This window comes from Emiliania huxleyi, assembly GCF_000372725.1.
Source record: "Emiliania huxleyi CCMP1516 unplaced genomic scaffold EMIHUscaffold_1, whole genome shotgun sequence".
In the NCBI taxonomy this organism is placed as follows: domain Eukaryota; phylum Haptophyta; order Isochrysidales; family Noelaerhabdaceae; genus Emiliania; species Emiliania huxleyi.
In genome coordinates, this window is record NW_005202428.1 from 2750519 (window position 1) to 2763416 (window position 12898).

At 63.4% G+C, this 12898-nt stretch overlaps 4 protein-coding genes across 4 annotated transcripts; 1 reads left to right on the forward strand and 3 right to left on the reverse strand.

Annotated features, from left to right (window-relative positions):
* Positions 1-35: 35 nt before the first annotated feature.
* Positions 36-4739, reverse strand: EMIHUDRAFT_194839 (hypothetical protein; the record flags this gene model as incomplete). Its single annotated transcript, XM_005794489.1, has 3 exons — positions 36-1481; positions 1629-3269; positions 3417-4739. 3 exons carry the CDS (start codon positions 4737-4739, stop codon positions 36-38), a joined length of 4410 nt encoding a protein of 1469 aa, XP_005794546.1.
* A 475-nt stretch (positions 4740-5214) lies between these two features.
* Positions 5215-6793, forward strand: EMIHUDRAFT_349407 (hypothetical protein). Its single transcript, XM_005794490.1, has 2 exons — positions 5215-6152; positions 6765-6793. The coding sequence occupies exon 1, from the start codon at positions 5291-5293 to the stop codon at positions 6017-6019; it is 729 nt and encodes a 242-aa protein (XP_005794547.1). The 5' UTR covers positions 5215-5290; the 3' UTR covers positions 6020-6152; positions 6765-6793.
* A 2217-nt stretch (positions 6794-9010) lies between these two features.
* EMIHUDRAFT_194843 (hypothetical protein) lies at positions 9011-9493 on the reverse strand (the record flags this gene model as incomplete). Its single annotated transcript, XM_005794491.1, has 1 exon — positions 9011-9493. The coding sequence occupies one exon, from the start codon at positions 9491-9493 to the stop codon at positions 9011-9013; it is 483 nt and encodes a 160-aa protein (XP_005794548.1).
* A 546-nt stretch (positions 9494-10039) lies between these two features.
* EMIHUDRAFT_447595 (hypothetical protein) lies at positions 10040-11341 on the reverse strand. The gene is made up of 3 exons (XM_005794492.1): positions 11329-11341; positions 10516-11307; positions 10040-10417 (listed from the first exon to the last, which is right to left on the reverse strand). Exons 2-3 carry the CDS (start codon positions 11134-11136, stop codon positions 10163-10165), a joined length of 876 nt encoding a protein of 291 aa, XP_005794549.1. The 5' UTR covers positions 11137-11307; positions 11329-11341; the 3' UTR covers positions 10040-10162.
* Positions 11342-12898: the final 1557 nt, after the last annotated feature.

A 12898-nucleotide genomic window follows, 5' to 3' on the forward strand; every position in this document is an offset into this window, starting at 1 on the left:
TCGCCGGACGCCGCTCCGCGGTCACACAAGCCAGCTCACCGACCGACCGCTGAAGCGCCTGACGCTGATTGGCCGTCTCCTCCCGTCGGGAGGTCCGCCGACACACCCTCGACGCCGTTAAAGCGAGAAAAGGCAAAATGGGTGGCGTGGGCCCACCCGACCTCATAGTTGGCCGCAATCCCTTCGATGGCGCCCTCTGCCTGCGCGGTGGTGGCGATGCGGCCGTGTGCGGGATACGCATCCACCGCACCTTCGCGCATGCCCGGCGTGGAGTAGGACTGGCCAATCAGCCCGTGTGGCAAGCTGCGCGCTGGCGCGTCGCCCCGGGCGATGAAGGAGAGGTCGAGACGGTGCGCGGGTCCTCGGATTCGGTCGAACACGTGGTTTCCGCGCGCCTTGACAGTCCACCCCGGGATGCTGAACGTCACGTGCGAGTACGCGACTCGGATCGTGAGCTCTTCGCAAATCTTCAAGCCCATCAGGCCAAACGCGTACTGGCTGTGGCCGCCAGCCCCCCCGCAGGTCCCGTTGACTAACTTCCAGCCGGTGTTGAACTCGTTGAACTCGGCGGCCCAGCACGAGGCGTTGGCCCACTTGCGCTTGGCCCCGCCGACTCGCGCAACGACGTGAACCTCGGTGATGAAGGAGCCGTCGACCGTCAGCTTGCCACCGTGAAGTCGGAACGTGGCATCTTCCGTCTTGACGTTGACGGAAAAGCCTGGCGCCGAGAAGAAGTTGTAGTACGCGCCGTCCCGCCCGCGAAAGTCAGCGGTCCCGCCGTGAGCAAAGTGGAGGTGCGGGTCCTTCTCGGAGCCGGCGACGGGAGGCAGGGACGGGGAGGGCGGTGGAGCTAGTATGGCGATCGCGGCGCCAGCGTTTGTGCTGGCCGTCAGCGGCGTCGCGAGCGTGATGGGCAGACCGTCCGCTAAGCGACGCTGGCGAGACGGCAAGCCGAGACGCTCGACTTCGTACGGGTCGGTGTGGCCGGGCATCGCAATCATGCTTCCCGCGCCCAAGCCGGGCGTGTAGCAGTCGACGTAGATGACCAGGGTCCCCTCGACAGCGTCGCGCACAAGGCGCATGGCCGCTTCGTCCGAGCAGGTTGACGTTGGGGTTGAGGGCGGGGGTGAGATCGGTGGTGGCGCAGCGCCGCAGCGCTCGGCGACGGCTGCGTCCTGACATGGCTCGAGGAGGCGGCGGCCGTGCTGCAATCGGGCGAGGGTGGACGATCCGACGCCCCCACCCTCACTTGAAGGGGGCGCCGGAAGCCGAAAAAGCGGTTCCCCGGCACGGTACTCGCGCGCGGCCTCCTCCAGAGAGCGGCTTGCGTCGCTAGGGCACGATATTACGCATGCGGCGTCGGGCTCGGACCACTCGGTGCCCTCTGCGCACTGCACTCCCGCCGCCGTGGAGTTGGAGCAGCAGCCGTCGCAGTCACAGCCCATGTGACGGAGCAGCGAACACTCGAGCACCGCGAAAGTCTGACACGTTGTGCTCTTGCACTCGTTACCGCAGGAGCCAGGCGGCGGTGGCGATGGCGGGGGTGGGGCTGATGGGGGCTCCGGTGGTGGCGCCGCGGGCGAGGGAGGCGGCGGTGGCGACGGCGACGGCGGCGCGGGAGCAGTCACGTCAAGGTTGGCGCAGCGGCCGGAGCTGAGACGCGGACAGCACGCCGAGGCGTACGACTTGCGTTGGGCTTTTGTATTCTTTGGACTTACGACAAAGTGGAAGAAGCACTCGTTGGGGAGCATGGTGCCCCTGCTTGTGTAGGCTTCGCGCCAGTTGCAGCAGCCGGCTTGCTTCTCTGCCCTCGAGAAGGCGTCGCACGCCGCTTGGCAGCTGGCGGTGGTGCCGTCGAAGGAGGTGTGGGCCGTCAGGTTGGCGAAGCTGTCCCCCTTGCATATCCTGTCCTCCGTGAGGTCCTCGCAAGGGCCAACAGGTGGCGGGGGCGGTGATTTGGGCGAATCCGGCGGCGGAGCAGGCGCCGAGGGTGGCTCCTCATCGAAGAGGACGCTCATCGGGATCAGATCCGCCGGCTGGAAGTTGACCACGTTTGGCATGACATCGCGCATCTCCTCCTCGTCCACGCCAAACCACTGGGCGATGCCGTACCACATGCCCTCCCATGAAGTGGTTGGCATGAAGCGGCCTCGCCCCACGTTCACCTCGGAGAGCGGCTCGTCGAGCACCGACGGGTAGCGGCCGAGCACCTGCCCGCCGGTGACCAGCCCGCCGGTCACAAAGTGGTTGCCCGCCCAGGCATGGTCGGTGCCTCGCCCGTTGTCCGTCATTGTCCTCCCAAAGTCACTCGCGGTCACGATGATGACATTATTCCAGAGGCCGAGCGTCTTGATCTCGGCAATCAGGGAGGTGAGCGCCGTGTTGACGTTCAGTAGGTGCTCGTCGGTGATTTCGCCCGAATTGTGCGCGTCAAAGGACCCCTCCTCAATGTAGAAGGCCGCGCGCTCTTTGGCGAACTCGGGGTGTTCCACCATCGAGCGGAGCACACGCGCCACCTGCTCGGCCTGGCCGCTGAGCTTGTCGTCCGCAAAGCTGTTCTCCAGGACCACGGAGCCGATCTGCTCGGAGAGAGAGGCCGCTGTTTCGAAGGCTCCACGCAGGGCCACCGTGACCGTCTCGCCGACGATCGACGACGTGTGGTTAGCGGTGAGCGCATGTAGGTGAGGGGTGTAATAGTCGTCGTCTGTCATCATCTCGACGCCTTGCGGGTCGCCGCCCGCGAGAATGTACGGCTTTGTCTCGACGGTCTCGAGCATGAGCGCCTGTCCCGAGATGGAGTAGGCCTGGACGTCAAAGGGGTCCTCGCGCCGCTTTCGCAGCGCCTCGATCATCCTGCCGAGGGTGCCGGTGTGGTCCCCAGAGAGCAAGGCATCCAACGTAAAGGCTATAGCCGTCTGGTCGTTGTGCGAGAAGAGCGACTTGGGCCTTTTCTTGGCCTTTGACTTATGCTCGGCCAGCGTCATCGGCTCGTAAAGCGAGCCCACATTGGCAATCAAGGCCAGATCGCCGTCGTGATAGAGCTCCTGGGCGATGAGAAGGTTTGGATGCAGGCCAAACTTGGTGCACGGCTGCGTGCCCTCTGGCACGTCGATCTGCAAAAGCTTGTTCTTCTGGATGCCAACGATGCGACGCATGGACAAATACTCGGCGTACAGGTCCGAGTGGGTCGGGTGCGCCTCACAGCCCGAGTGGGGCACGAGCACGTTGTACGAATCGCAACCTCCATTCATGTAGAGCATAATGATGGCCTTGAGAGGCCGCCGCTGCGTCCCCGAGGACGACGACGACGACGACGACTGCCTCGGGCCGAGGGAGCGCTGCAGGTTTGTGGCGTGGAACTCCGGCGTGAACGGGAAGAGCTCAATCGCGTGACGGAGGGCCGCGTTCGCGTCCACTCTCGCGAGCCGCAGGGCGTAGGCCTGAACGATGTACTCGCGCGCGGCGGGGCTCAGGCGCCCCTCCGTCAGAACCAAGTCGAGCTCACCGATGGTCGCCTCAGCGTCCAACGGGTTCGATGGAGCGAAGGCTAGCGCGGCGTCAGCCGTCTCGATGGAACTTTCCGTGCTCGCGCACATGTGGTCGTTCTGGTTGCCAAAGCCTTTGTGGCAGGAGGTGAGGCCGTAGCGTGCGAGCGAGAGCATCCCATTCACCCAGGACACGAGGTAGGGCGACGTCATGATCTGAGCCTCGGGGGCGACGAGGCCCGCCTCCTGCGCTCTTCCAGTCGCGAAGAAGGGCGTGTAGTAGTTGAAGACCGAAGGCGACTTGTGTGGCGCCTGCCCAATGCGCTGGTCCATCTCGTTGAGCAGCACCTGCCGGTCGGGCTGATCCAACGCAATCTCGAGCGAGCGCAGCGTGGCAACCACCTTGAGCAGCGGCTCGCGCAGCTTCCCAAAGCTCGGGTCTGCGTCGAGCACCGCCGAGCGCGCCTCACGGTCCAGCAAAATTGACGATACGGCAGCGGCCAAGTCACCGTTCCCCCCACTGTGCACCTCGTCGCCGTACTCGCCGTTGACGAACGCCTCCGAACAGACCCCCGTGTAGCGCGGTGAAGGGTTGGAGGTGGTGAGGCGCTGGATGAGCCGGTAGCAGACAAATGGTGCAGTTGAGGAGTGGTAGCTCAAATGGTCTAGGAGCGCGACCGTCTCGTAGGCGACATCCCGCCGCGAGACGCCCTTCGTCCTGGTGTCAGAGCTCGGCTGCCAGCTCTGAAAGACGGGCGCGTTTCGGAAGCTGTACTCGCCGCTGGTCCCGACAAGCACGCGCGAGACGAGGTTAGCGAAGTAGATCACGCGGCTCTTGTTGGCCGCGATTGCCCAGACCGACGCCTCGTCGAGGCTGGCCAGGCTGCCGCCGCCACCCTGAAGATACAGCGTGACGCCGGGGCTCGAGGTGCACTCGGCGGCGGTGCACTCGCTGAAGGTGCCTCCCAGCTGCGAGGGGGCGAGCGAGCCTATCCGCAGCCGCTCGAGCGCCTCCTCTTTGGTCGGCATGCTCGATCCGGCTGCGAAGGCAGCACCCTCCTCGACCGACGTGCTGCACACGCAGCTGGTGTCGTGCACCTCGCAGCCGGCGACGGCGCAGCTGGAGTCTGCCGCGCTTGGGAAGCGGCCGCCAGCCCACCGCACCCGGAAGCGTTCGGTCGAGTCGAGACGGAACAGCTTATCGTCCGTCGGCGAGTGCACGAACGCAGCCTCGCCAGTCGGGTAGATTTGCATCGTGATCACGCACTCTTCCACGAGAGGCACGGCTGGCGGCGGCGGTGCGACAGGGCTCGACGGCCCGCCATCCGCCGGCGGGGGTTTCGGGCTCGGAGGCGGCGGCAAGCCCGGCGGGTTCGGCTGGGGACTCGGCGGAGGCGTGTGGGTCGCTTGACTCCGCGCCAGCAGCCGCGGCAGCGTACGCTGCCGGTCAAGTCGTCTCGTGCAACTCGGATCAAGAGGTCGTGCGTCCCCCGCAACTTGCGCACGCCTTTGTGTGTGTGTGTTGCAGGTTTTGGCCAAAGTCGATTTCGTGAATAAGTTGTAGGTATATAGTGGATCATAACGCAAAATGACTCAAACCCTTTTCTCTCCTCATCGCAAACCCTGTCAGCAGAGTCCTCCTACGGGAGTGTAAGAGCCCCCTAAAACGAAAATGAGCCCCTCGCAAGAAGCGAAAAAGAATTCGATGACCCTGGAGCCCCCCACCCTTCACAAAGCCGTTGGCTCTCACGCCGTGCTGACGCCCCACGACCAAGCCGACCACTTCAAGCCAAAATCGTTCAGCGATGTCGCGGCCCAGCAGCCGGGGTGCCAGCAGCGAGCCCGGCAGCCAGCCCTCCACGCCTCGAAATCTGCCTTCGCCCAAAGACTACACCGCTGCGGCGTCCGAGGCGAGCGAGTTTGTTGAGACGTGCAAGAGGTCGGTCCAATCGCTCAAGGCAGCTCAAGAGGCGCACGCTCGCGCGGTCGGGCTCGTTGCATCGCTCTGCGTGCGTGGCGCCTCCCTGGCCAGCGGCGAGGTCCCGGCGGGCGACTGGCCGGTGTCGCAGCCGAGCTTTGAGGCGCAGCAGCCGGCCCTCGAGACCGCGCAGGAGCTGCAGCGAGCGGCGGCGCTGCTCATCGAGTGGCAGTCGCGGGCGGCCGAGGCCGAGGCGCCACTCGACGCCCTGGTCGCGACTCTAAACACCTTCCTCGCCTCCGGCGTCGCGGCCTGCTCGGCCCGAGCGGCGACCTACGAGGCGGCGCACAGGGAGCACGCGCAGTCGCTAACCAAGCTGCAGGGCAAGGCCGACAAGCGCAAGCTGCCCGCGCTGCAGCAGATCGAGGTCGAGGCGAAGGCCAAGGCGAGCCACGCGGCGTCCGGTGCCGGCGAGGCCCTCGCGCTGCTGCGGCGCGACATGCAGACGGCGGTACTCAACACGGCCCGCTCCATCGGCGGCTCGCAGCTGACGCTGCACGCCCGCGGGCTCGAGCAGCACTCCCGCGCGCTGCAGGCGCTGCCCGGCTCCAAGTAGAGGGTGGGGTTTGTATTTGGGAGACGGCACACATTTGTGAGCTGTGTGAGCTCGTGCGGAGGGTCTGGTTACCGAGAGCTCCGAGGCGGGGTGCGGCCAGGGTGCCGAACCTGCGTCGGACCTGGTAAAGCACCTGTAAAACCGAACCACCCGCCGCTCGCCCATGCCGACTTCCGCCCTCCTGCCGCCCTCCCCCCTTCCTGCCCCTCCGCCTTCTCGCCATCCCCCAAGCCCATCTGTGCATTCCACTCCGTTCGCTCCCTCCCGCTTGGCGCCCATCCCGCCCTCCGCCCTCGCCCCCCGCCCCTGCCCTGGCTGGCCTGGGTGGCATCTCCCCATTATCACGCGCCAAGTGGGAGGGAGGTGGACGGGGCCCTGAGCCGACCTAGCCCTAAACGGAATGGGGCGCCCAACACGTTGCCGGATTACCGTGCCCCTTGCACGCCGGGCACGGCCTTTCGGTTCGTGAAGGGTCGGTGCGAGTCGTGCTACCAGTCCTCGGCCTTGGTGAGCAGTCACATCCGTGCTCCCCGCCATCTCCATCGCCTGGTCTGCGAATGCTTATCAGCCACGAAAGGAGAGCGTGGCCGAGGACGCATAGACTCGATCGAAAGATCCCAGAAAGGCACCTCCGCCTCTGGACAGGGTGGCCCGCCACAAGGACCCCAGGAATTGCGACTCGCCGCTTTCCTCCCGCTGTGATTCTGTGTGAGCTCTGTGTCTTGTTTGCCAACAATACACCTACCCTGTTGTAAAATGGGCAAGCAAAGTGTGAACAGCGCTGGCTTCTGACTGTCGTTGCTGTCTCTCCCTTCTCGACTGGTGCTTGTGCGTTTTAGTTGAATATCTTGCTCTCGCCTGACTGGCTTGTTAGTAGGCAAGGAGAGTTGGAGTATTTTCTTACTTCTACTTCGCGGAGGCTGTCCAGATACTGGGATACTTCGCAGCAGGCCTCGAATACTGGGATACTGTGAAAGATTTCCCTGTGAGATATGGCGCAGTAATGATACTTCAATACTTCGAGTTGGTACCGCAGATACTTCGATACTCGTGTTGACGCACCCGGTGAGTATCACAGTACTCGATCCACGCCGGCGAAGTATCCCAGTATCACAGAGCTAAATGCCAAGTAATAATACTGCAATACTGGGCGCTACTTGGTCCTCCAGCCCCGCCGAGTATCCCAGTATCCGCATCAGAGATGGCCAGTATCCAGCAGTATCCCGCAGTATCCTGCAGTATCCTGCAGTATCCCAGTATCCGGGGTCGGCCCTCGAGCGATGCACTGCGCTGCGGCCGCAGTCGTACGTCCAGCAGCGGGATGCGAGGCAGCAGCTAGGCGGGGAGGGATTGAGCCAATTGAGCAGCGTGGGCAAGCGAAGACTGCCGTAAAGTGTGTGCCCGCGCCCTGCCGGCGCAATGGTGTAAACGCGTGTGCAAGGGCTGGCGGGGTGGGGAAGGCGGCAACGGAACGAGGTGGGCGAAGACGGCTGAGGCGCCAGTGCTGGAACTGAGGGAGAGTGTCGTGGCAGTGCACTGGTGCTGGTGCTGTGTGGAGAGGAAGACCCACATCGGGGAGGCGTCACGGCCAACATTGAGCGCAGCAAGGTGGTCACGTCCTGCGGCGCACGCACAGGAATCATAGTATATCACACAGCAGCTGTGCCGTAAAAGGGTCCCAGAGCTATCTCGGTGGCTAGGGGCGCTGGATTGGCTGGGCGCGTCAGCTCCCACAAGCGCACTGCATGCGATATCAACGTTGTGATGCAGCGTCAGCCTTGGCAATTGAAGCTTGGCGCCGGCACGCAGGAGCACCAGCGTCTGCAGCGCTTGAATGGCGTGTGCAAACTTTTGCATCTCAGGCGGCCGGGCGTCGCGGCGCCCTCTCGCAAGTGCTGTGTGACCCAGGGAGAACGCGTGAAAGTGATAGAACGGTCGAAAAGTGCGAGTCATTCATGTCGCCGAAGTTCCTTCGATGTCTCCTCCCGCCAACCCCAACCAGCCCCGCACGACCCCAATCGGCCGCACACCGCCACACAGCAGGCTCTGGTGACCGACACAACTCTTTGCTTGGCGCCGGACCGTCTCGAGTGAACCCACCGCTGTGGGCGCCGCCGCTGAGCATCACGGCAAACGGGTGACGGACCTACACATAAACTGAATCACCTCGGCCGACCATGCCGCTGCGGCCGACGATGTCGGATGCTCTCGAGCACTCTCCAGCGCCGGGCGCGGTCCTGACACAGCCGGCCGTGCTTCACCGCCGCTGTTCAGCTCGGCGGCAGAAATGGCAGCGGATACGAGCTCTTTACCGACTACCGAGCGGCAGTCGGAGAACTCGTGAGCTTCCACACATCACAACTCCTGCCGATGCATTCTGGAACAATCACATAACGCCTGCCATCACCACTGCCCACTTGCGACATTTGTAGCCCAAGCCGGTCCGAGGTATCCCAGTCTCCGAGGATCCGGTATCCACATCAGCCAGGGATGCTCTAGGGAGGGGTGCAGCTGCATGGTGACAACTACCAGTGAGGAGGATGGGGATGCAGCTGGCTGCTGGACCATGGCTTACACACGGGCACACTTCCATGAATTGCCAGTATCCAGCAGTATCCAGCAGTATCCCGCAGTATCCTGCAGTATCCCAGTATCCGATGCGCCGGCTCCGAGTATTGCGGTGAAAATACTGCGCGATACTGCCATGGCCACACTACTTCAGTAACACAGTATCTGCATGCCCCAGGCCCAGTATTGCAGTATCACCCTCGCGGCAGAGAGGTATTTGCGCCACCGATACTAACTCCGCCGTCACAGGGACACGGATTGAAGATCCCTCACACCAAGATCGTGCAGGGCGGGGACACACGTCCCTAAATCCCATCTCGTCTCAGAGTTTGACCGTTTTCTTTATTTATTTATTACATCGGCTAAGTCGGCCGGACGGCCTGGGCCAAGTCCCAAGCGTGAAGCGAGAGGCTCCCACCGTGATCATAGATCAAAACACGCGTACAACGATATACGGCGCAGCCCCCAAATTTTCTTCGCCTGCGGCGGGCGATCGATCCTCCTCATGCTCTCAGCAATCGCCGCCTCAGCATCCTCCTCTTCCCACTTCCGATTCTCGTTGCTGCTTCTTGAGCGGAATCTTCGGCGACTTCTAGCCAAAGCCCAAACAGTTCTCACAAATAGCCTCAAGCTCAAACAAACGCATGTCAGAGAAGCCTGTGTATGCTGGTCCTCTTTGAACGATCCGCGCGTGAGGTAGCATAGGGCCTTGTTGGCAGCAGCCAGCTTGTTGCGCTGCTTCGTTGCGATGAGCTGATTGGGATCGCAGAAGTGCATGCCAAAGGCAAAGCACCGCCACAATCTTGAAGCAGAACACATTGCAACCGCATCGTCCGCACTGCCATCGGCATGCCGCGCCCGCCGCTTCGCCGCAGCCGCCTTAAGGCACGCATAGCGGCAGCACATGGTACGTTGCGCGTACTTGAGCAGAGTTGCGCGCCGCAAGTAGCGCACTGGCCCTGGGAGAAGCGAGAAGGCGATATGGCGTCGTGCGCGGCATACGTTGGACGCGTCCTCCAGGACCAAGGTATTTTTCGGGTAAACCGGAAGGCTTTTCAGGTATACCCGGTTTTACCCGGAGTTGGCCTTATGTCGTCTAAGTTCATGGGGCCCCCGACCATACAGCGTCTAAGTCTGAGCCCGGCTCCGTGCGGGGGCTAAGTTGAGCGCTCGCGCTCGCTGTGGCCTGTGGCCTGTGTGCAGAGCCCGTCTGGCAGAGCCCGTCTGGCAGAGGAGGAGGCTGCGCTGCGCAAGCACGGGCGGGAGGGGCTTCTCCTGCGGAGTCGTGCGTGCGCAGGGCTCCTCTTTGCTTTCTTCTACTCCCTACTATCATCTCGTTCCCGTCCTACCAGAGAAGAGCCTCTGCCAGAGGCTATAAGTGTGTATAGACGCGACCCTCTCTAGCCCTACTACCCAACCATTGCGTACAGTTTGTGGCCCGGGCCATCTCTCTCGGCGCCATGTACCTTTTCCCTTAACACACAGCACACATGACAACCCGCACACAACGAACGTGACGCGTCCAAGATCCTACTTCCTAGAGCGTGTATGTCCTGCAGCCTTTTCGCCTCGGTCTCACATCGCCAGCAGCCGCTCGAAAAAGTCACCGGGCAGCTCCCCCTTGGAGGACGGCTGGTCCGACGGGAGAGGGTCCGCGGAGGCGGGCGGTGGGCGGGGCGGCGGCTCCACGAACGAGACCGCCTTGGTGGTGGTTGTCGCTGGCCGCACCCTCCAGGGCGGCACGTCTCCATCCGGGTGAGGCGGCGCCACCCGAGGAGGCGGCGGCGCGTAGGGCTTGCGCTTGGGCGGCGCGCCGGCGAGCGATGCCGCCTAGCAGCAAGGAGGCCGGGTCGTGGCGTGGGGGCGGGGAAAGCGCGTGCGGCATGGGGAGGGCAGGGTAGAGGCAGAGGCAGGGGGAGGGGGGGCACCGTGGCTGCGGCCTCGTCGCGCCGCAGCTCGTCGCGAGGGAGGGGAGGCGGCCAGCCGAGGTGGGCCTGCAGCTGGTTGGGGTGGCCCTCGAGGGCCGCCGCGAGCGCGTCTCTCCCCGCGGGCGTGTGCTCGTTCTCGTGCACGTACAGGTACTCGCCTTTCGGCAGCTTGCCGCCCGCCGCAGCGCGGCCGAGAGCGAGGAGCGTAGCGTCTCCGAGACGGTTGTGCTGAAGGGCGAGTCGCGCCAGCCGAGGGCAGGCGCCACCCTCCACCGCCTCGGCGATCGCCACCCCGCCCTCGTCTCCGATCTCGTTCCCCGACAGGTAGAGCCACTCCAGCTGCGGAGTAGCGCCCGCCAGCGCCGCCGCAAGCGAGGCGGCGCCGCAGTCCGTGATGCCGTTCTCCTGCAGCGCGAGCCGGCGGAGCGGCACGCCGCCGGTGCGCGCGAGCCCGGCAAACGCACTCATCGCGCCGTCGCCCGCGCCGTTCTGCATCGCAAAGAGCGACTCGAGTGCCGGCAGCGCCGGGAGCGCCGCAACCACCGCGGCCAGGCCATCGGCACAGAGGCTGCACCGATGCAGGTGCAGCTCCGTCAGCTGCGCAGGCCGCAGCGTGCGCATCGCTGAGCTAAGACCCAAGGCGTCGCACGCGTCAATGGCCCGGTCGCCCAGGTCAAAGGCAGCGTCGGTGACAAAGGAGTGACGCGCGTCCCACGCGGGCAGCTCGAGGTACTTCAGGTGCTCCGAGGGGCGCGCAGGCTCGGTGAACTTTGCGAAGAATTCCTCTGCCTGCTCTAAATCCCGTTCGGTGGCCTCCTCGATTGGGGCATCTTCGCTGGGCATTGTTCGCGGTGGGTCTGTTCTTCTTGGGTTTGCGTCCCGACAGATAGGGGGGGGGTGCCCCAGCTTGGGCTTCTTGGCCAATAGGATCCTGCAAGGGGCCCCTATTTTCCGCGTTTTTTCATTGTTTTGCTTCGCTGCGCGTTCTGGGGATAGATAGAAAACAAACATGTAGGTGAAAGAAAGAAAGGTTGGGCGCGTAGTACCGGCGTACGTACCGGCGTGCGGGGCGTTTTGGCGCGAGTCAGTGCCAACAGACCCCTATCAAGCCTGAACCCTGCTTCCTGCCGCGACGCGCGCTAACAAGAAAAACTTTTGGTTTTCTTCTTCTCGTACTCGTATAAGCCCCCCCGATACTCGATAGACTCTCCCGGGGGTGTTCGTCTCTCGAGGTTCTCTCTCTCGAGATTGGGGCATTGCGAGCTGCGTGTTTTCTTCTTTGTTTCCCTTCGAGCATCGTTATCATTTCACATTTGTCTTTTGCACCGCCGCTCGGGTGAACGGGCGTGTGGGAGCACGGGCCTGCGCAACCGCCAACCCCGCCACCGCCAGGGGGAGACGCCTTACGCGAATGTCCGGTGTACGTTTTGTTCTGGGTGTGCACGCGGCTGCCTGCATGTGCACATGACTTTCTCGGCACTTGGAGGTTGGAGCACTTGCGCCACGGGTGAAATTCTGAAAAACGTGCAGCACTTCTAGCCGACATCGACAAAAGTCACTCTCTAGCCCCGCGGCGAGCGGCCCCGCCGGAGGCGAAGAAAATTTTGCCATCTAGCGCACTCTAACACACATTTTTGCACAAATCGACGCCTCCAAAATAAGTCTTCACTGCAGCACGCCCTCCTCGAGCGAGTAATGCGTCTGTAGGCCAATATAGAGCGCTTCTCGCGCGCGCTCCTCAGCTGGCGGTCCGCAGGGCCGCCCGGGCGAGAAGCGCAAGCCCGCCAGCCGCACCATGTGATTCACGATGATGAGCGTCTCGGCCTCGAGCAGCGTGTAGGAGCGAAGCTTGCCCTCGCACTCGCGTTGCTCGAGCCTGAAGCCACTGCGCCTTGACCACGAGATAGCCCGCGGGGATGGTGTCGGTGTGTTGACGACCGTGTCCTCGGCCAGCGTGTGCGCCTTCCCCTTGAGCACCGCCAGCCAGTAGAGCACCTCGAGCGACTGCTCGCGCCGATCTCTGCGCGGCGACAGCGGCCTGGAAGGACACGTCTCCGGCCAAGTCGGTTACGGGGAGGGCTACTACGAGGTCTTTGCGCGGGGGTGGTCGGGCGCCAGGCGCCCAGTCGATTGCCGCATAGTTCGTCGTAGTAGCCCTATCATAAACTTCTTATTCACACCTTGCACTTTGAAAAAGAAATATCCGACCTTTGTCGAAGATCCGGAGGGTTTATCAGAGCATCACCCAAACTACATACATACAAACGTACAGAGATCGCAGTATGCGAAAGGTACGCATGGTGTTGGTGCATGGAGGTCACCGAATGGAGGGCGAACGGCACGATGCGAAAAGGCAGGGCGAGGCGGATGGAGAAAGGAGTGC

Coding starts and splice junctions, on each gene's coding strand:
- EMIHUDRAFT_447595 (XM_005794492.1), bottom strand. CDS start 11,136: ATGCGCACGCTGCGGCCTGCGCAGCTGACGGAGCTGCACCTGCATCGG. Junction 10,418..10,515: donor GCGACGAGGCCGCAGCCACG/GTGCCCCCCCTC, acceptor CCTTGCTGCTAG/GCGGCATCGCTCGCCGGCGC.
- EMIHUDRAFT_349407 (XM_005794490.1), top strand. CDS start 5,291: ATGTCGCGGCCCAGCAGCCGGGGTGCCAGCAGCGAGCCCGGCAGCCAG.